The sequence below is a fragment of the Rana temporaria genome, chromosome 11, assembly GCF_905171775.1.
Source record: "Rana temporaria chromosome 11, aRanTem1.1, whole genome shotgun sequence".
Lineage (NCBI taxonomy): Eukaryota > Metazoa > Chordata > Amphibia > Anura > Ranidae > Rana > Rana temporaria.
This window is the reverse complement of record NC_053499.1, coordinates 62,362,034-62,384,281: the sequence shown is the minus strand read 5'-3', so window position 1 is coordinate 62,384,281 and position 22,248 is coordinate 62,362,034. Positions and strand designations below refer to the sequence as shown.

General features: G+C 43.3%; 1 protein-coding gene across 1 annotated transcript in view; it reads left to right on the top strand.

Annotated features, from left to right (window-relative positions):
* The window catches only part of RBL2 (RB transcriptional corepressor like 2), a 132,957-nt gene that overhangs the window by 9,308 nt on the left and 101,401 nt on the right, over positions 1–22,248 (top strand). Inside the window, exons 2-4 of the mRNA XM_040328662.1 lie at positions 779–909; positions 9,010–9,210; positions 12,266–12,330. Coding sequence (XP_040184596.1) covers positions 779–909; positions 9,010–9,210; positions 12,266–12,330 — 397 coding nt within the window. The remainder of the gene's footprint in view (positions 1–778; positions 910–9,009; positions 9,211–12,265; positions 12,331–22,248) is intronic.

Here is a 22,248-nt window from a genome sequence, read left to right as displayed (position 1 = left end):
GAGTAAATCAATGCTGGAAAAATCCCAGGAGCCTGGAGGACAATGCTTCTTACAAATGACAGTTGGTGCCTAAAGCTGGGTACACAATAGAACAGGGTTGTCCAACCTGTGGCCCAGACGGCTATGAATGCGGCCCAACAAAAAAATCATAAACTTTCTTAAAAATTATGATTTTAAAATATATATATATTTTTTTCTAAATGTGTTTTACACTCATGCCACGTACACACGACCGTTTTTCGTGTTCTAAAAAATTATGTTTTTAACGGTCTAGAAAAAAACGTTGTTTTTTTTTTCAACCCGATCATTAAAACGGCCTTGCCTACACACGATCGTGAAAAAAAATGCTCTAGCAAAGCGCGGTGACGTACAACACGTACGACGGCACTATAAAGGGGAAGTTCCATGCGGATGGCGCCACCCTTGGGGCTGATTTTGTGTTAGTAAAAGTTTGGTGAGAGACTCAGTTACTGGGCAATCGCGCACCCCCTAGTGGCTTGGAAAGGCGCAACGTCATATGACGTCCACCCAGAGAAATAGAGTCTGCCTCTCGCCGTCATTTGACGGCGGGTGGTGGATAAGTGGTTAATTAATATCATGAATTTAAATAAGTATGAATTTATTGTGGGCCAGTATTGGCACTTTTTGGCACAAGAAAAGCTCAAGAAAAAAGCAGCCTTTTCATTTCTATGTATGTCTTCACACTGGTCTGTTGTGGTGTTAAAAAAACGTGTAATGTATATGCATGTACAGTAAGTATATGTTTATTGTCTTACAGGGAAATGCCCTGCATTGGCTTGCTTGTGCACTATATGTAGCCTGCAGACAAACCGTGCCAACAGTGGGCAGAGGGACCGTGGAAGGAAATTATGTTTCGCTCACTCGGATCCTCACCTCCTCAGAATTAAGGTAATAAATAAAGATTACACAGCAATTAAAAGTTCTCTGATTGGATGAGGTGGAAAGGTGACATCTAAATCTCCGCATTATTATTATACACAATTTATATAGCACCAACAGTTTACGCAGCACTTTACAATGTATAGGGGGGACAACACAATTACAGCACAGTTAAATACAAAAGGTACAGGAGGGCCCTTCTCGTAGAGCTTACATTCTAAAGAGAGGGGGTGGTGATACATAAAGTAATAGCTGCAGAGAATGATTTGATGGGGGTGGCTTGGGGACAGTTGTTAGGTGGGTGTGGGATAGCGTCAAATCAGAGAACACTTTCCATTCATTAATGAAATGGAAAGCGTACTCTGAATGGCACCCGTGCCAATTGAGTGACCCAATGGGTAAAACGAGAAGACAAAAACTTTTTTTACACTTGCCATGTTTTTGCATCATTCTTGTTCCCTCTTCCAGATGCAGTATAAATTCCTATAATATTTAACATAGAAGTCCAGTTAAATGCTAACTACCATATATACTCGAGTATAAGCCGACCCAAATATAAGCCGAGGCACCTAATTTTACCACAAAAAAACTGGGAAAACATATTGACTCGAGTATAAGCCTAGGGTGAGAAAATGCAGCAGCTACTGGATAAACAATGCCCATCTGCATCCTCACTGTGCCCAGTTGCAGTCTCTCACTGTGCTCATATGCAGTCTCTCACTGTGCCTATATGCATTCTCTGACTGTGCCCATATGCATTCTCTCACTGTGCCCATGGTTGCTGTCTCACTGTGCCCATGGTTGCTGTCTCACTGTGCCCATGGTTGCAGTCTCACTGTGCCCAGAGTTGCCATCTCACTGTGCCCATGGTTGCCATCTCACTGTGCCCATGGTTGCCATCTCACTGTGCCCATGGTTGCCGTCTCACTGTGCCCATGGTTGAAGTCTCACTGTGCCCATATGTAGTCTCTCACTGTGCCCATGGTTGCAGTCTCTCACTATGCCCATATGCAGTCGTACCTTTTCATTAGTAAAACAGCGTGTGTCTGCCGCTGTGTAATCCAGCCAAAATAAAACATACGCAACCGTACCTTTTCATTAGTAAAACAGCGTGTGTCTCCTGCTGTGTAATCCAGCCAAAATAAAACATACGCAACCGTACCTTTTCATTAGTAAAACAGCGTGTGTCTGCCGCTGTGTAATCCAGCCAAAATTTAACATACGCAACCATACCTTTTCATTAGTAAAACAGCGTGTGTCTCCTGCCGTGTAATTAAGATTCCAGTCTATTCGGCCGTCCTTTGTAAGAAAGCCCCGCCTCCTTCTCGTCTGTGATGGGTGTAACACTGATTTAGTTTCTCAGCATCGTATCAGTGTTCCTCTATCAGGGACGGATGAGGAGGAGGCGGGGCTTTCTTACAAAGGACAGCCGAATAGACTGGAATCTCGGTTTCACAGCGGCAGACACACGCTGTTTTACTAATGAAAAGGTGCATATGGATTACACAGCGGCAGACACGCTTTTAAACATGTTTTACTGCTGACTCGAGTATAAGCCGTAGAGGTAGTTTTTCAGCCTAAAAAATGGGCTGAAAAACTCGGCTTATACTCGAGTATATACGGTATACTTAAACCTGCTCCCACCCCCATTCTAAGCTTATTCTAAATACCCTGTAAAGAAAAGATGTGTATACTTACCTATTCTGAGGTCACTCCACTCACATGATTGGTTTCCAGTGCCAGCTTCCGTGTAGGCGGGACAGCCGACAACGGATGCCCCACAGTAAGCCATGTCATTGCATAGGCATTGCAGCTGTGGTCAGCGATTTCTCCTCTTCACTGCAGCCATCCACTGGGGTGATCATGCGCCTTCAAAATAGGTAAGTATAGACCTCTTTCCTAGAATATTCTTAGACTGGGGATGGGAGCAGGTTTAGGCTTATTTATAATTTGACTGGAGCTCTATATTTTTCACTATTCACCATTTCTACGTTTTCACCATTCACCAAATTTGTGAGACTTACTAAGGGGTTGATGTTATGTTTTTTCCCTACCATTTTCCTTTACATCACTGAAAGGTAAACGCTAACTCCACTGTTCTTGCACCTTTACTTGTATTTCGTTTTCTAAGATTTATCATTAAAGCTTTCAGTTTTTGAAGGAAACTTGAGAGATAAAAAATGAATACATAGTTACTTGCTCTGGCTTGGACCAATGTATGTATGTGCCATACCCATGAGATCCCTGCGAAAGCTGGAAAACACTGTAGTGGGCATTGCTATTACAGTGATTGCTTCTCTGTCTCATGCTAAGCATATGCATTGCTGCTTACCCAACAAAGGAGGCCACTCAGTTGGCACGGGTGCCATTCAGAGTATGCTTTGAATTTTCTCAATGAATGCAAAGTGTTCTCTGATTTGACGATGTGGAGATTTAGATGTCACCTCTCTACCTCATCCATTCAGAATGCTTTGCATTCATTGTCTCATACATACTTACTTTAAGCTGGAGCAAAGTAACTATGCAAAAATTGTCATACCTAGAAATCGTCTTTAAACAAAATACCAAGGGCCAGGTTCATAAAGGACATACGACGGCGTATCTCCAGATACGCCGTCGTATGTCCGAATGAGCGCGGTCGTATCTATGCGCCTGATTCATAGAATCAGTTACGCATAGATTTGGCCTAGATACGAGCGGCGTAAGTCTCCTACGCCGTCGTATCTTAGGGTGCATATTTACGCGGGCCGCTAGGGGTGCTTCCGTAGATTTATGCATAGAATATGCAAATGAGCTAGATACGCCGATTCAGAAACGTACGTCCGCCCGGCGCATTGATTTACGTAGTTTACGTAAGGCTTTTTTCGGCGTAAAGTTACCCCTGCTATATGAGGCGTAGCCAAATGTTAAGTATGGACGTCGGGACAGCGTCGATTTTTCCGTCGTTTGCGTATTTTGTACGCGAATAGAGCTGTGTGTAAGTTACGTTCACGTCGAAAGCATTGACTATTTGCGACGTGATTTCGAGCATGCGCACTGGGATACGTTCACGGACGGCGCATGCGCCGTTCGTTAGGAGCGTCAATTACGTGGGGTCAAGGCTCATTATAATACAACACGCCCACTGCCTGGACAATTTGAATTAGGCGGGCTTACGCCGGCCCATTTACACTACGCCGCCGTAACTTAGGACGCAAGTTCGTTGTGAATACGGTACCTGCCTCACTAAGTTACGGCGGCGTAGTGTATCTGAGATACGCTACGCCCGCCTAAAGATAGGCAATTCTATCTGAATCTGGCCCCAAGTTTAAAAAGGACAATGATTTCAGTGTCCTAGCTTAAATGGTGGAGTGACATTAAAATTTCTGGTTGGACATTAAGATCCTTCACAGTCATAATGGAATAAGCTAGATAATTATTGTTATATATAGAGCTGCTGTCATTACAAGAGATAGAGATACTGCCTGTGCAACCTATGTCATTTCATGCATATTCTAAGAACAATAGGGCCCTTCAGAGAAACCACATGGTGATTTTCCAGTGTTGCCCCCCAATTACTGTTAATTAATTAGCATGTTAGAATACACAGGAACAGTTGGCATTGACAGTATTTTCAGTGATTTACAGAGGTTTTGCTGGCACCACTAATGTCAGAGAAAATTGAAGTAAAGTGGAAGACAGAACTAGGTTTTTGTTAAAATATTGGTCCACAGTAAGCTTAAAAGAGAAGTGCGGGAATTTAGAATAAATATACTGTACATACTTATCTAGATGGCTGCAGCATCAATCTAATGCTGCAGCTGTCCCCTGCTGCCTCTACACTGAGAACCGAGCAATCAAAGACCACTGATCACTCATTTCTCAGTCACCACTCTGTTATCTGCCCCTCCAGAGCTCATTAGAGCACTGAGCTGTACATGGGGGGGGGGGGGGCAGCTGGATAAGGCTCTCAGCTATGTACTGAGAGGCTGAGCCAGCAGCCAGTTAGGCAGCTGAGCGGATCCTGACATTCTTTTCTGGATCTCTGCAGAGGCTGGATCAGCTCTGTAATGTCAGCCGATAGTGGATTTTAGCCCACTATCTGCTGAATTTATGTTAATGTAGTGCAGTATTAAATGCACTTCTGTGACTCGAGAAGAGATTTGGCCATACTTCTCCTTTAAGCTGGCCATACACCAATCAAAATTCAGCCGATCCAGCAGGGATTTCAATCAGTGGGTGGGCTTCCCCACTCGAAAAAGTCAATTGTTTAATCGACTCCTAATTGGATGATTTTCCATCAGTCATCTGCTGCAACCACTGATCAGTGTGTTCTGATAGTGACAGGTCCTGGTGTCAGAATACTGAATGGTGTTGGCTGGTGGTCATGAGGCTTTCTTTTCTCTCGCACACCTCTCACTAGTTGTTTGGTACCCAGATTTAGTAAAAACCTTGCAGGACTCCTTTTCAAGTGTGAGATGAATCCCAGGTTCACTTGTTCAGTGCAGGTAATATAACTCCTTTCGTCACGCCATTGGGCCCACTGGAACTCAAATGTGAGTATCTACAAAGGCAGAGCAGGCTGAGACTATCAACCACAGCCAACTATGACCAGGCCCGGATTTCCCACAAGGCCACTGAGGCCAGGCCTTGGGGCGGCAGGGCGCCAAGGGGCGGCAGTGGCATGGATTCCCCTGACGCCTGTAACATACAGTTAGGAGCGGTTAGTTATGGGGGAATCCGCTCGCTCGTTAACAAGTGATTGCCGCGATGTCGCCAAAATCACTTGTAAAATGTGTGCTCCCGTCCGTCCTCCCCTCCCCCCACCTCACATACCTCTCTCTGCTGGCTCTGTCTTCGGGACTCCGTCCTCCCCCCGGCCACCGAGTCTGTCTCCTGATCCTGCTGCCGATGTACACAGTGAGAGGGGAGAGCTGTGCTCTTCCCATCTCAGCTGTGACAGGAGTTCTAGCACAGTGCTAGGACTCCTGTTTTGGAGGTGACAGGGTCAATAAAGAGAACCTGTCACCTCCAATTGCTATCACACAGGAATTGTTTTCTCCTGTATCATAGCAAAAAAATTGATAAAATAAATAAATAAGAAATAATAATTAAATTAATAAAATAAAGTAATTAAAAAGTAAAGAATAAGAAAAATAATAAGAAAATTATACAAAAATAAAAAAAAGTAAGCGACATGCTACAAATAAATAAAAATAAAAAAAGCGATAAAAAAGTAAAAAAAAAAAAGAAAACAAATATTTGAACTAACTGTGCTGCCCCTGCCATCCGGTTGCCATTCTCCGTTGATTTGGGGGGGGGGGGGTAGTTCGGTTGGCGCGGAGGGGGTGCATTGCGGAACCCGGTCTTGGAGCGGCAGGGAGAGCAAATTCGGCCCTGACTATGACCTAAACAAATGCTCCTCACAAAATGTGCTGTAGTGGTAAAGGGCGGCAGTTATGTGGTATTAAACCCAAAAGCAAACATTTATTATATTGCAGTTCACCAATTCTGAGATGTGGTGGCTGTATCCATTCTCTTTTTATGGCCCTTTCACTTTGGTGTGCTTAAAAATATGGTATTTTTTTTTTTCAAGAATGCATATTGCGTTTTTGGTGCGTTTTCTGGTTGCCTGACTGGGAAACATGAACCTGTGAAACATGGACATTTGACTCAAACGCACCAAAAACACAACTGCAGCAATTTTTTTATGGGGTTTTCATTGATTTCAATGAGAGGTGTATTTTTGGTGCCCTTTTGAAATAGGGCACCAAAGACCCCGCATGCGTCCTGCACTCGCAGCACGCTGGTGTGAGGAGTTCTATAGGATTTAAAGGGAAATATTTTTCTTGTGTTTTTAAGCAGGACAAAAAAGCAGGAAAAGCAGATAAATGTGAAGGGGCCCTAGGGCTATCTTTCACCTGGTGATCCTGCCAGTAAATCTGATGTTTTTCAACAAAACAATCTTTTTTTGCAGATGTAGCAGTTAGATGATTAGACAAATCATTTACCACTGACAGGGGTGCTTACTATGGTCCACATAAAAAACAAATGTGACCTGACAAAACCATGTGACAGACCTCCATCCCTTTTGTTACATGTATATACAGAGAACAGTGGGCATGGGACTTTATATGAGGCATGTCACATGATAAAACAGAAAAAACATAATGTAAAAAATTAAGGGCCTGATTCTCAAAGGCGTTACGACGGCGCAAAGCCATTTGCGCCGTCGTAAGTGCTAATCTGGCCCGGCCTATCTATGCAACTGATTCTTAGAATCAGTTACGCATAGATATCCCTTAGATCTGACAAGCGTAAGGCTCTTACGCTGTCAGATCTTAAATGTAATTTTTTTTCCCGCCGCTAGGTGTCGCCTCGTCATTTTCCCCTTCGCTTATGTAAATTAGCAATTTACGTCGATTCCCGAACGTACGCGCGGACGACGCAGAGAATTTACGACGTTTTACGTAAACTTGCCCCTACTAATATGAGGGGCAAGTTTACGTAGGTCCGTCGTATGCCATGTTAAGTATGGCGTCGGGTCAGCGTCGGCTTTTTCCGTTGTTTTCGTAAGTCGTCCGCGAATACGACTTTACGTCAATGACGCTCACGTCGGCGTCATTGACGTTTTATCAGAATAAAATCAGTCTCAATATACATCATGCGTTTTTTTGGAAATCAAGCCAAAAAAGACCATAAAAAGTTGACATAAAACACATACATCTTGTGCTTAATCATTACTTTCATTACTAATGATTAGGCACAAGATGTTTGTGTGAAACGCGTCTACGTGAGCTCGTGTTGGTGTCTTTGGTGTTATTACTTTGAACAATAAAAGGCAATCGGAATTCCTGGATGTGCAGCCATTTATTTTCTTACAAGTTTCCCACGGAGGCGGGCCGGGGCTGGCACTCTACGAGATATTCGACCTCAGGTTATCATCATACACCTGGAGCAGCGGCTCTTTTTCTCATGATAGATAGATACATGATGATGTTGACATGAGTGATAACATGATAGATATGGGTTGTAAGAATCAGACTGACATTGGAGAACTCTACGTGTTTCATGGATCTGTCCACTCGTCAGGAGTATAATGCCAGAAATATCTAAAAATGTGGGTAGTAAACAAGAATAGTATGTTGGTAAAGATTCCTTATATTAAACAAGAAAGGGAAGGTCTTAAAGAAACAAGGGGTCTTGTACTTACATGTCAGCTCAAAGAGTTGGCCCAACTAAGGGGGAAAACAGAGGGTGTCAAATACAGTGTCTGACCCGGGGCTGAGGCAGGGGCATCCTGGCCAAAACGAGGGAACAGCCAAGGAACAGGCCAGATTTCTGTGATGTGGGGATGAGGGGACACATCTAGTCTGCAACGCTCTAGAAAATATACAAGTGTACGAATATAATTTGGATACCAGTAGGTAGTATATAGAAAAAGAGAAGAGCGTGACCAGTGTAAGGAAAAAGGGAAAAATTGGATGGACCTACCACCACTGCACATCCATAGAAAAACTGGTAAAGACCAGAATAGGTGTTTGTCAGTGGGATAACAAAACCACCGACATAACAGTGAAAGAAGGGGGTAAAGGGTGCTCCAAAATGCAAAAAATCAAACAAAACAAATGCAGAAAAAGTGAGTTACAGAAAATCCTACAGGAAGAACTTACATGTGTGATTCCGAAATGTGAGCGTGAACTCTCTTTTTCTAAATACTACCTACACATACCCATATTATATTCGTACACTTGTATATTTCTTTTTCGTACATAACGCGACAGAGCAGTCAAATACATTGCTACCTGGGTTATACGCCACCTATAGGTGAATAAAAAAGACAGGAAGTCCCCTTCCATATAACCCCTCCCATACAGGAAGTACTTAAGTTTTTTCCGCCAGTTTCTTAAAAGGTGGATGGTCACTTTTTTACTCTCTGAGTTTTCTAAGCTAAAGGTCCCGAGCCGGTTCTTGGGAATCAAGGGACAGATTTTTCAATCGGGTTAATTTCAAAAACAATAAATGGTACCCGAGCCTCGTAAAAATGTATATGACGTTAACAATTAATAATTTACTTAGTAAAGTAATCTAAATCTGAATCCAGCTAACACCTTGTGTTTCTTTTCAAAGCTTGATTGAGTTTTTCAATAAAATGAAGAAGTGGGAGGACATGGCCAATCTGCCTGCAGATTTCCGTGAGAGGACCAAGAAGCTAGAGCGCAACTTCACGGTCACTGCTGTGCTTTTCAAAAAGTATGACCCTATCTTCCAAAAGATCTTCAAAAACAGCCAGGAGGAGCAGCCGCGTCAGCACAGGGGCCGGAAACAGCGGTACGTTTTACGATAAGTAAGAACATACAAGATTGTTTGCTTCTGTATTTGGGGAGGTTCATATAATCTCTAACTTACACTTACCCCCCTTTACCTCTCTGTATTCCCCATAGTTAAAGAGTCAAAGTGAGAAAACTCCACTATATGTTTGTTATGGGTTCCCATTCACACAGCATACAAAAAAAAATACCCACTTCAAAACCAGGCCAATTCTGACACTTCTCACATACATGTAAAAATCTGCTTTTTTTGCTAGAAAATTACTTAGAACCCCCAAACATTATATAAATACCGGTATATAATTTTCAGGAAAAAATTATATACCGGTATTTATATAATGTTTGGGGGTTCTAAGTAATTTTCTAGCAAAAAAAGCAGATTTTTACATGTATGTGAGAAGTGTCAGAATTGGCCTGGTTTTGAAGTGCGGTCCAGTGCTAGAATTATTGCTCTCACTCTGACATTTGCGACGATGCCTCACATGTGTAGTGCAATCACCCTTTACATAATTGTGCTTTTTTTTTTTTAAGAGAATTTTGTTTTAAAAAAAAAAACATTCATACTCACCTAGGTGGATGCAGTATCAATCCTATGTTGCATCTTTTCCCTGCTGGCTCTAAAACAGAGAACTGAGCGATCAAACACCGCTGATCACTTAGCTCTCAGTCTTCAGGCTGCAGTGAGCTGGTGACTGTTAATCACTGGCTCTCTGCTCTACCCCCCCAGCACACACTGGGGCGCTGGGCTGTGCAGGGGCAGCTGGCTCTGGCTCTCAGCAGATCGCTGAGAGCCTGAGCAAGCTGCAGGTACAGGCTTCTGGGTGGATCCAATATGGTCAGGATCTTTTCAGAGTCTGGACAGGCTCTGGGATGTCAGCTGACAGCAGCCTTTAGTCCGCTGTCGGCTGAAAGCAGGTCACAGTTGTAGAGCTTTGGCTCTACTTCTTCTTTAACCACTTGCCGACCAGCCAGCACACAAACGCCCAACATAAACGCCTGAAATTACATCCAGAAATGCTGATGTTAAAACATTGGTGCCGTGTGCAAGAGGCCTTAAAACAGTAACCAGCATTTTTTAAGTATTTCTTCAAAGTTATGCTTGTTAATGTCTGTGTTCAGGGTCAATCATCTGCAGGTAATTTCTGCAAGAGTAATAACACATGATCTGCAGCAAATATCTGCAGGAGCTTTCAGCCTCCTATTGGTTTCAAAGGTCCTTCCTGCCCGCAGCCAGTCACAGGGAACTCCCTTTGGGTCTCCTGCAGCTAATCACAAAAAGTGTGAATGGGGCCTTAGTGTCCTTCCAGACATACGAATCCTGTAGGGATCCGTTCCTTTCATATCCACTTGATCAGCGAGGATTGCTCCGTTGATCCCCGCTAAGCCGGCAGATGACAGGGCGGGCCACGCACACTGTGCAGGGACTGCCCTGTCAGATCTCCCTTCTCCCCTATGGGGGGATCGGATGAACACGGACCATATGTCCGTGTTCACCTGATCCGCTCTGCAGACGGATGTAAAAATAGGATTTTCCTGCATCTGCAGAATCGGAGCATTGCGGAGACCGATGAGATTGGGTGTCAGCGGATGAACATCTGCTGACACCCAATCTCATCGGTCTCATAGGGATACATGTATGTCCCTTTTTCATCCATAAACGGATGGATCCTCGATTACAGTAGGTGCCTTTATATAAAGGAAGTGGACCAGTTGCTTCCAGAATACCACCATGGGCGGACAGGCTTTTTTGAGGCAAGGGTGATGGATTGTTCAGGAACTTAGCAGGTCATATCCTGGTCCCAGAATGTCACTGATCCTGAGAATCCTGAGAAGACATTTTGTGTAAAATGAATTGGCATGTCTTAGCATGGCAATACTGGACATATAGAGGTTGATTTACTAAGTTCACTTTGAAAGGTAATTTTTACTTTGCAAGACATTTTTTGCTTAGCTTAGTGACTGCGGTGAAAATTCACTTTGCAACAAATGTGTAAAAAGGATAATATATATATATATATATGTGTATATATATATATATATATATACATATGGTATATGTAGGTAGATTCAGAGAGATTGGCCTAAAATTAGGACGGCCTAGCCTACTCTTTTTAGGCTACACCGCCTTAAATTATTTAGGTTAAAAGTGATTCTCAAACCACTCACCTTCAAATTTTAGGCGGCGTAGCCTAAAACGAGCGGGCGTAAGCGCGCCTAATTCAAATGACTGGGAGGGGGGCGTGTATTATTGAAATGAGGCTTGACCTCACGTTTTTTGACGTTTTTTACACTGCGCATGCGCCGGGCGACTACATTTCCCAGTGCGCATTGCGGCTAAGTAGGCCATACGGGCCTATTGATTTTGACGCATATGTAAACGACGTAAAAAATTCGAACCTCGCGGCGGGAACGGCGGCCATACTTAACATTGTTATTCCACCTCATTGGTGGAATAACTTTAGGCGGCCTATCGCGTAAGGAAACGACGTAACTCGACGGTGTAGGCCCGGCGTACGCTCGTAAATCGTCGGGAATCGGCGTAGCCCCTCATTTACATAATCTAGGCCGGCCGCAATGGCAGCGCCATCTAGCGGGCAAAAGAAACATTGCAGCCTAAGATAGAATGGCGCAAGCCAGCCTATCTTAGGTATGTTTAAGTGTATCTCTGTTTGAGAATACACTTAAACATAGGCCGGCTTAGATTCAGAGTTAGGTCGGCTTATCTGTAGATAAGCCGGCCTAACTCTTTGTGAATCTACCTATTGGTTTGAGTATTGCAAGACAATAGAGCTTCACCTTATTCACTAAGATAAGGGAACGTTTCCTCACAAGGTTAACAGCCTATTTGCCTTCAGTAAATAAACTCACCCCATATTGTCAGTTCTATATAGGTTGAGTGGATTTCCCGATGGCACACAGAATTAGAAAACCACATGGATGGATCTCCTATCATCTACCAGTATTTTATCAGTTATGGGCTGTGGTACTGGTTTGGTTCCTCTACATTTTTCAGCTGCCACTGTCATTAATTGATATCTGTCTGCTTTTATTTCCAGGCGCCAGCCCTGTACAGTCTCTGAAGTGTTTCAATTTTGCTGGGTGCTGTTCATCAATGCAAAAGGTATAGTGAATAATATTATGTATTTTCTTAAAGCAAGCAAATTGTCAAATGTGTGCCCCCAGACTTTCTAAACAAAGGGTTGGTTCGCTGTTCTTAAGACATTATGTGGCTAGACTGTTGCCAGTGGAAGTAGAAAATGCCTCAGACCCAGTGGTCATTGGGAATGAATAATGACCTTGGGGCCTGTGGACAGTGAGAAAATGCCCTGTTGGTCTTAGTGGAAGGAATAGTTCTCCATTGTTGGTCTTAGTGGAAGTAATAGTTCTCCATTGTTGGTCTTAGTGGAAGTAATAGTTCTCCATTGTTGGTCTTAGTGGAAGTAATAGTTCTCCATTGTTGGTCTTAGTGGAAGTAATAGTTCTCCATTGTTGGTCTTAGTGGAAGTAATAGTTCTCCATTGTTGGTCTTAGTGGAAGTAATAGTTCTCCATTGTTGGTCTTAGTGGAAGTAATAGTTCTCCATTGTTGGTCTTAGTGGGAGTAATAGTTCTCCATTGTTGGTCTTAGTGGAAGTAGTAGTTCTCCATTGTTGGTATGAGTGGAAGGAATAGTTCCTCATTGTGGGCATCAGTAGGGGAATCTATGTCCTGTTGTTGGTGTCAGTTTGAGGAATAGTACCCCATCTTTTGTGACTGAGGAAGGAAAAGTACACCGTCATTGGGTATCAGTCGGAGGAATAATGCCAACTTCCTGTGTATTAGTGATAGGAATTATGCCCCATTGTTGATGTCAGTGGTAGGAGTAGTACCCCAATATTTGTGCAGAGGGAGTAATAGTACTCAATTGTTGGTGTCAGTGGGAATAACCATGCTCCATCAACGGTGTCAGTGGGAGGAAATGTGGTCTATTGTTGGTGTCCATTGGGAATCACCGTACTCCATCGACGGTGTCGGTGTAAGGAATTGTGCCCCAATGGCCAGTTAAATACAAGCAGAGGGCTGTCGTTTAGTGACCAAGATCTGCAGGATCAAATGTTTGAGGTCACCACATCCCAAGATTATAGAAAATACACAAAAAAAAACCTTGGCAGGTGGGACTTTAAAGCGGTTGTAAACCCAAAAATATATTTAAAAAATAATAACCTGCAAGACAAAGCCATAACAAGCTAGTATGGATAGCATACTAGCTCATTTTGCATTACTTACCTTAGATGGAAGCCATCCTCGTCTCCCCCTCCGGCCGCAGACATCCCTCCAGAAGGTTACTTCCGAGTATCGGCGCTCTGATTGGCCGGAGCGGCGATGACGTCACTCCGCACATGCGCGTTGGAGCCGTCAAAGCCGGCAATATCCATTGATAAAACCGGCATTCTCAGTGCGCCTGCGCCGTTGTCTACGGTGCGCCTGCGCCGTTGTCTACGGTGCCCATGCGCTGTAGGCAACAGTGCATTCTTTGTGGCAAATATCTCCTAAACCGTGTAGGTTTATCGTCATTATACGGTGGCAGGTCGGCACGTTCACGCGAGCCGTCATAGCTGTATGCCGGCCCTTTAAGCAGGGATAGCAGGCACGTGCACGCAAATCCCCGTTTTGTGAGGAAAGGAGAGACAGATTGTGAGTTCCTACTAGCTAGGAACAATGATCTGTCATCTCCTCTAGTCAATGCTACCCCCCTACAGTTAGAACACACACTAGGCAACACAGTTAACCCCTTTAACTGTCCCCTAGTGTTAACCCCTTCCCTGCCAGTGACATTTACACAGTAATCAATGTATTTTTATAGCACTGATCGCAGATCACCGCCATTGCTAGTAAAAAAAAAATAATAATAAAAATGCCATAAATCTTTCCCATAATTTGTAGACGCTATAACTTCAATATACACTTATTGCAATTTTTTTTGTTATACCAAAAATATGTAGAAGACTACATATCGGCCTAAACTGAGGAAAAATAGGGGGGGGGGATATTTATTATAGTTTTCTTTTTTAATCAAAATTGTTGCTCTTTATTTAGGGCGCAAAAAATAAAAACCACAGAGGTAATTAAATACCACCAAACGAAGGCTCTATTTGTGGGAAAAAAAGGTCATCAATTTTGTTTGGGTACAGTGTTGCACGACCGCATAATTGTCAGTTAAAGCGACACAGTGCCGTATCGCAAAAAATAGCCTGGTCATTAAGCAGAAAAATCTTCCAGGGCTGAAGTGGTTAAACTAATACTTTGTTGAAGCACCTTTTGATTTTATTACAGCACTCAGTCTTTTTGGGTATGAGTCTATCAGCATGGCACATCTTGACTCTTTGCAAAAACACTCCAAATCTGTCAGTTTGTGAGGGCATCTCCTGTACACAGCCCTCTTCAGATCACCCTACAGATTTTCAATGGGATTCAGGTCTGGGCTTTGGCTGGGCCATTCCAAAACTTTAACCACTTACGGACCCCCCACTGTATATATACGTCCTCTTTTTAAACATGGATATCTCAGTAACGGCAGCAGCTGCTGCCACAACTGAGATATCCATGTTTTCAGCTGGCGGCCGCGTAAACGATAACGGCGGTCTCCGCGGCGGATTCGCCGCGAGATCGCCGTTATCGGTGGCGGGAGAGGGCCCCCCCCCCCCCCCCTCCCGCCGCTTTTCCGTGCCCTCCGCCGCTTACTGGAGCCGTCGGTAGCGGCGGAGGAGATCCGATGCTGCCGCCTGGAGAGTGAGGACTTGAGTGAGGGCAAGATGGCCCCCACCCGTCCTCATAGCTCTGCTGGGCGGAAGTGACGTCAAAACGTCAGTCCCGCCCAGCCACTTAAAAAGAGACAATTTTTTTTCCTGTCATTTTTTTAAATGACAAATTTTCCTTTTTTTTTTTTTTTTTGCATTTAAGCCTAAATATGAGATCTGAGGTCTTTTTGACCCCAGATCTCATATTTAAGAGGACCTGTCATGCTTTTTTCTATTACAAGGGATGTTTACATTCCTTGTAATAGGAATAAAAGTGATAATTTTTTTTTTTTTTTATATTTTAGTGTAAAAAATAATAAAATCAATAAAATTAAATAAGAAAACAAAAAAAAATTTTTTTTAAAGCGCCCCGTCCTGACGAGCTCGCGCGCAGAAGCGAACGCATACGCGAGTAGCGCCCGCATATGAAAACGGTGTTCAAATCACACAAGTGAGGTATCGCCGTGATCGTTAGAGCGAGAGCAATAATTGTAGCCCTAGAGCTACTCTGTAGCTCAAAAAATGCAACTTATAGAATTTTTTAAACGTCGCCTATCTAGATTTTTAAGGGTAAAAGTTTGACGCCATGCCACGAGCGGGCGCAATTTTAAAGCGTGACATGTTGGGTATCATTTTACTCGGCGTAACATTATCTTTCACAATATATAAAAAAATTGGGCCAAATTTATTGTTGTCTTATTTTTTAATTCAAAAAAGTGAATTTTTTCCAAAAAAAGTGCGCTTGTAAGACTGCTGCGCAAATACGGTGTGACAAAAAGTATTGCAATGACCGCCATTTTATTCTCTAGGGTGTTAGAAAAAAAAAATATATAATGTTTGGGGGTTTTAAGTAATTTTCTAGCAGAAAAAAATGTTTTAGTCTTGCAAACACCAAATCTGAAAAACACCTGAGGTCTTTAAGTGGTTAAAGGGTCACTAAAGGAATTTTTTTTTTTAGCTAAATAGCTTCCTTTACCTTACTGCAGTACTGGTTTCATGTCCTCATTGTTCGTTTTTGCTTTGAAGTAGCTGTAATTCTGCTGTGATCTCCACACTTCCTGGTTTCCTTATAACCATCATACTGGGAGATTTTCACGGTGGTCTAAGCTGTCATTACTGTGTGTCTAAAACTCCTCAGAACCAATCAGGTTCATTTTAAAAACAAAACACTGCCCTGGATTTGTTTGTTTTTGTTCTGTGAGTCTTCCCGACTCACCTCTCACCCGGAACTTCATGTATGTACCTTTAAAACCGAAAGTGAAACTAGAGGCACATTATATGATAGATTAAATTCAATTTTTAATCATTTTTAAAAGGAATCAGTTAACTTTTATGTCTCTATACCCAATAAACAGTCATTTCAGCAAAAATATTTTTTTCCTTTAGTGACCCTTTAATCTTCTTCTGGTGAAGCCATTCCTTTGTTGATTTGGCATTAAGTTCCTCTTCATGTTCAGCTTTCTAGCAGAAGCCTGAAGGTTTTGTGCCAATATTGACTGGTATTTGGAACTGTTCATAATCCCCTCTATCTTGATTAAGACCCCTGTTCCAGCTAAAGAAAAACAGACCCAAGGCATGATGCTGCCACCACCATGCTTCACGGTGGATATGATGTTCTTTTGGTGATGTGCAGTGTTGTTTTTACGCCAAACATATCTTTTGGAATTACGGCCAAAAAGTTCAACCTTGGTTTTATCAGACCATAACACATTTTTCCACATGCTTTTGTGAGACTTCAGATGTGTTTTTGCAAAATGTAGCCAGGCTTGGTTGTTTTTCTTAGTAAGAAAAAGCTTTTGTCTTGCCACTTTGCCCCATAGCCCAGACATATGAAGAATACTTAAAAGATTTCAATTTGTTTTTCAACTGAGTTGTACAGTTTAAAGGTCACATATTAAAGGTGGGAAAAGTTCTGAAATGATTTATCTTTGTCTTATTTTTTTTACATCACAGAAAACTGACATTTTAATATCCAGTGTATGTACGTGCATTAGAGCTGCACAATTAATCGTTAAAAAAATCGTGATCTCGATTCAAACCCCCTGACGATCTCCAATGCAGAGTTTGCCGATTCTTTCATATACAGTAACAAGTGGAGAGACTTATCTACTCACTCAGCTGTCAAAAGAAAATATCCCAGCAGTCTGCCAAGTTTTTAACAAAATGAAACATTGTAACCAACTTTCTTCTTAGACTAAACTTCTGTGTGTAAAATGCAGGAAGTTTACCAATTAAAGTCCAAATCTTTTTCTGACACTTGTTTCTTAAAGGAGTTGTAAAGGAAAATTATTTTTTTGCTGAAATGACTGTTTGCAGGGTATAGAGACACAACTGATTCCTTTTAAAAATGATTAAAAATAGATAAAAATCAATCATATAATGTGCCTGCAGTTTCACTTCTAGTTCCATGCTTCTGTGAAGGACAGAGACACAGAGCCAATACAGGGCAGTGTTTGTTTTTAAAATGAAACTGATTGTTTCTGAGGGGTTTTAGACACACAGGGGCAGATCCACGTACCTTTCCGCCATACTTTTTTTTTTTAATCCACAAAGAATCCACGCCGTAAGTTACGGCAGCTTAGTGTATCTCTCGCGGCGTAAGGGCGCATTTGAATGGATGTGAAGGGGGCTTTTTTTTTTATGTAAATACGTTGTGACCCGACGTAAAATACGTTTTTTTTAACTGCGCATGCGCCGTCCCTGGGGGTATCCCAGTGCGCATGCTCGAAATTATCCCGGAACCAGCCAATGCTTGCGACGGTGACGTCATTCTACGCAAATTCCTATTCGCAAACGACTTACGCAAACAATGTAAAAAATTCAAAATTGTTTGCGGGAACGACGGTCATACTCAACATTGAGTACGCCTCATAATAGCAGCTTTAACTATACGCCGGAAAAGCCGAACGCAAATGACGTAAAAAAATTGCGCCGGCCGGACGTACGTTCGTGGATCGCCGTAAATAGCTAATTTGCATACTCGACGCGGATTTCGACGGAAACGCCACCTAGCGGCCGCCGAAAAATTGCAGCTTAGATCCGACGGCGTACTAAGATGTACGCCTGTCGGATCTAGCCGAGATGCCGTTGTATCTTGTTTTGAGGATTTAAAACAAAGATACGACGCTGGAATTTTGAAATTACGCCGGCGTATCAATAGATACGACGGCGTAATTTCTTTGTGGATCTGCCCCACAGTAATCACACCTTCTTGATTAGGGACCACAGAGAGAAAGCTCCCGGTACTTTTTTCATAAGGAAACAGACAACCAGGAAGTGTGCAGAACAGAGAAGGATTACAGCAAAAACGAACAATGAGGACATGAAACCAGGACTGCATTAGGGTAAAGGAAGCTATTTAGCTAAAAAAAAAATTCCTTTAGTGACCCTTTAAGTTAAAATCAATGGGCCAAATCCACAAAAGGGATACGACGGTGTAACTGCTGTTACGCCGTCGTATCCCTGTTCCTAACTATGGAACTGATCCACAAAATCAGTTTTCCATAGTTAGGCAGAAGATCCGGCATGTGTAAGGGACTTACACTGCCGGATCTTAGGATGCAGTACCGCATCCGCCGCTGGGGGCATTTTGTGTCGAAATGCCGCCTCGGGTATGCAAATTAGCACTTACGGAGATCCACGAAGCTTTTCAGCTTTGTTTTTTCTCCGTAAGTTTTAGTTTGCATACGCAAAATTAGGGCTGCTTTTACAAGGTGTAAAGTTAGTACACCATGTAAAAGCAGACCTTTCTTTCCAGCGACACAATTTTTTTTTTAATTTGAATTTTTTCTTCTTCCCGCCGTATCTTTTTTTTTTCCGACGCAACTTTTTTGACCCGTCGCAATCCACAAAGCTTGGCGTAACGTAATTTCGCGCTATGCACGTCGGGAAAATGACGTCACGAGCATGCGCAGTACGGCCGGCGCGGGAGCGTGCCTAATTTAAATGGGAATCGCCCCCATTTGAATAGGATCGCCTTACGCCGGCGGAATTTAAGTTACACAGCCCAAAATTTCTAGGTAAGTGCTTTGTGGATCGGGCACTTAGGTAGAAATTTGAAGGCAGTGTAACTTTAATGGAAAAATTTACGTTACGCACGATCTTTGTGGATTTGGCCCAATGTTTTTTGCTAGAAAATTACTTGGAACCCCCAAACATATATATTTTAGCAGAGACCCTAGGGAAGAAAATGGCAATTGCTGCAATATTTTATGTCACACTGTATTTGCCCAGTGGTTATTCAAATAAAATTTTTTGGGAAAAATTACACTTCAATGAATAAAAAAAAAGTTAGCCCAATTTTTTTGTTTGAGGCCAGGTTCACACCTATGCGAATTGAGTGCGGCTTAAACCGCATCTAATTCGCAGGACATTTCAAAATACATTGTTTTCAATGAGGCTGGTTCACATATGTGCGATGCATCCGCACTGCGCATTGCCTCCAAACCGTGTGCGGTTTTTATGTCTTGCGGTGCGGCTCAGGTGCGAATTCAGTCCCATTATCTTCTATGGGTACGCAGCTGAATTCGCAGATGTGTTCATTTCTCTTCAGTATTTGTCTCATTCAGTTCAATACACTTCCCCCCTCCCCCTCCCCTCTCCCAGGTCTCCAAATTCGCACCTGATCTGCAGCTAAAACGCAGTTGATCTGCAGAACACATTATAGAGAAATTCGCAAAGACAACGGAGCTCCAAAACGCAACGCACTAGTGTGATTCAGGCCTTAATGTGAAAGATGATGTTACGCCGCGAGAACCATGATCTAGCTTCTAAGCAAAAAAATTGTGATTCTCATTTTAGCCAGAATCGTGCAGCTCTAACGTGCATGTTGTATTTGCCTTTATTATATTATGTGCCGGTGCTGAATGCATCAGCATATAGATGTGGGGGCTAGGACTGGGGGGTCCATTGTGGTGGCGAGCACTGGGGGGTCCATTGTGGTGGCGAGCACTGGGGGGTCCATTGTGGTGGCGAGCACTGGGGGGTCCATTGTGGGGGTGAGCACTGGGGTGGTGCATTGTGGGGGTGAGCACTGGGGTGGTCCATTGTGGGGGTGAGCACTGGGGAGGTCAATTGTGGGGGTGAGCACTGGGGAGGTCCATTGTAGGGGTGAGCACTGGGGAGGTCCATTGTGGGGGTGAGCACTGGGGAGGTCCATTGTGGGGGTGAGCACTGGGGAGGTCCATTGTGGGGGTGAGCACTGGGGAGGTCCATTGTGGGGGTGAGCACTGGGGAGGTCCATTGTGGGGGTGAGCACTGGGGAGGTCCATTGTGGGGATGAGCACTTGGGGGGGTCCATTGTGGGGGTGAGCACTGGGGGGTTCATTGTGGGGGTGAGCACTGAGGAGGTCCATTGTGGGGGTGAGCACTGGGGGGTCCATTGTGGGGGTGAGCACTGGGGATGGGGTCCATTGTGGGGGTGAGCACTGAGGAGGTCCATTGTGGGGGTGAGGACTGGGGGGTCCATTGTGGGGGTGAGCACTGGGGTGGTCCATTGTGGGGGTGAGCACTGAGGGGTTCATTGTGGGGGTGAGCACTAGGGGCTCAATTGTGGGGGCGAGCACTGAGGGGGTCCATTGTGGGGGTGAGCACTAGGGGGTCCATTGTGGGGGTGAGCACTGGGGATGGGGTCCATTGTGGGGGTGAGCACTGGGGGGTCCATTGTGGGGGCGAGCACTGGGGATGGGGTCCATTGTGGGGGTGAGCACTGGGGGGTCCATTGTGGGGGCAAGCACTGGGGGGTTCATTGTGGGGTGAGCACTGGGGATGGGGTCCATTGTGGGGGTGAGAACTGATGGGTAGCTATGTTCAAATACACAAGGACGGCTTGCAGAATGAACATAGCCCCCCTAGGACAGGAAGTCTCTGAAGGTGCATTTCTGAGAGGATACCAAGGAAGGGAGAAATAAAAGATACATTAAGCTAACATTTTTATATATTGCATTTTATTTTATTTAATAAAAAATGTGAGTTTAGTGTCACTTTAAAGATTGGTAAGCTGCACTATAATGAAATTTGTTTTTGGGGTTTATTCAGCTATACTGGAATTGTGCTCACAGCACACCATTTCAAATCGTTTTTTGATTACAGACCTGAATACAGATATATTGTTTTCAGTGCAGACATGCATACATGTGCGTAAACATGCACTGTGTTCAAATCTGGGTCCAAAAACCAAAAAGTCTGCATCTGAGTATTTTACACACTTAGGAATGTAAACACATTTATAAATAGATTCAAAATTGTACTCCTGTATTGAAAAAAAAGGCAGGAGGATATAGAACTACAATTGTACAAATTTGACAAGCATGTTACTGATCATACTGAGAATTTTTGCCTATGTGATTGGTAATCCTTACGTCCACGTGCATGCAGCCTAATGCTTCTGTCAATATAGTCCCCTATTATTGTTGTGACTGACAAACACTGTCTGCAGCCTGTGAAGACACGGAAATGTGTCCGATTTATTGTATCTTTCTAGGTTTAGAAGTAACAGTGAGCTTTCTGTACCAAACTTCATTGTATTGCACTTTTACTATTAGATAGATGTCATTTCTCCCTGGTTTGGAAATGGTTAATGGTTTGCTAATGTGATTGTTAGTATGGCTCAGTAAACCAGTATGATTGTTAATAACCCCTCGGTAATCCAGCCTGCATTAGATTCAGCATTACTAGTAGTTTATCATAGCAACCACAGTACAGCAGGCAAGTTAGGGCTTGTTGTGAGGCTTCTGTCATCTGAAGACCAATAGGAGACGGCTTCTCCGCAAACAGTTCAGCTTTTCTTTCCCAGTCTGACAGCTACTGGAGACATACACTGTGCGGGAGGCTGGAGCGTGAGTATGTTACCATTATTGGCTTATTTGCTAGCTAAATAAGTAGTGCAAAGGAACTAGAATGTATGCTGTGCCATCTAGAATTTGTTACTGTATATGATCTCCCATATGCTGCATGATGTGTGTTCAGAAGTGTGGACGTGTTCATGTATCTCCAGGGATCCAATTATTCACTTTTTAACAACCGATCGTTGCTCTTTATCTTGGTTTGTGTTTAATGAGAAAGAACTTCTTTTCTTATGCCCTGTACACACAGTCGCAATATCCGATGGAAAAAGTCAGATGGGAGCTTTTCATCGTGTGTATGCCCAATCTGACTTTTTCTGTCCGAAATTCCGACGCACTTAGAGAACATGTTCTCTATTTTTCTGACGGAAAAAATTCCTATCGGAAAATCCGTTCGTCTGTATGGAATTCCGACGCACTA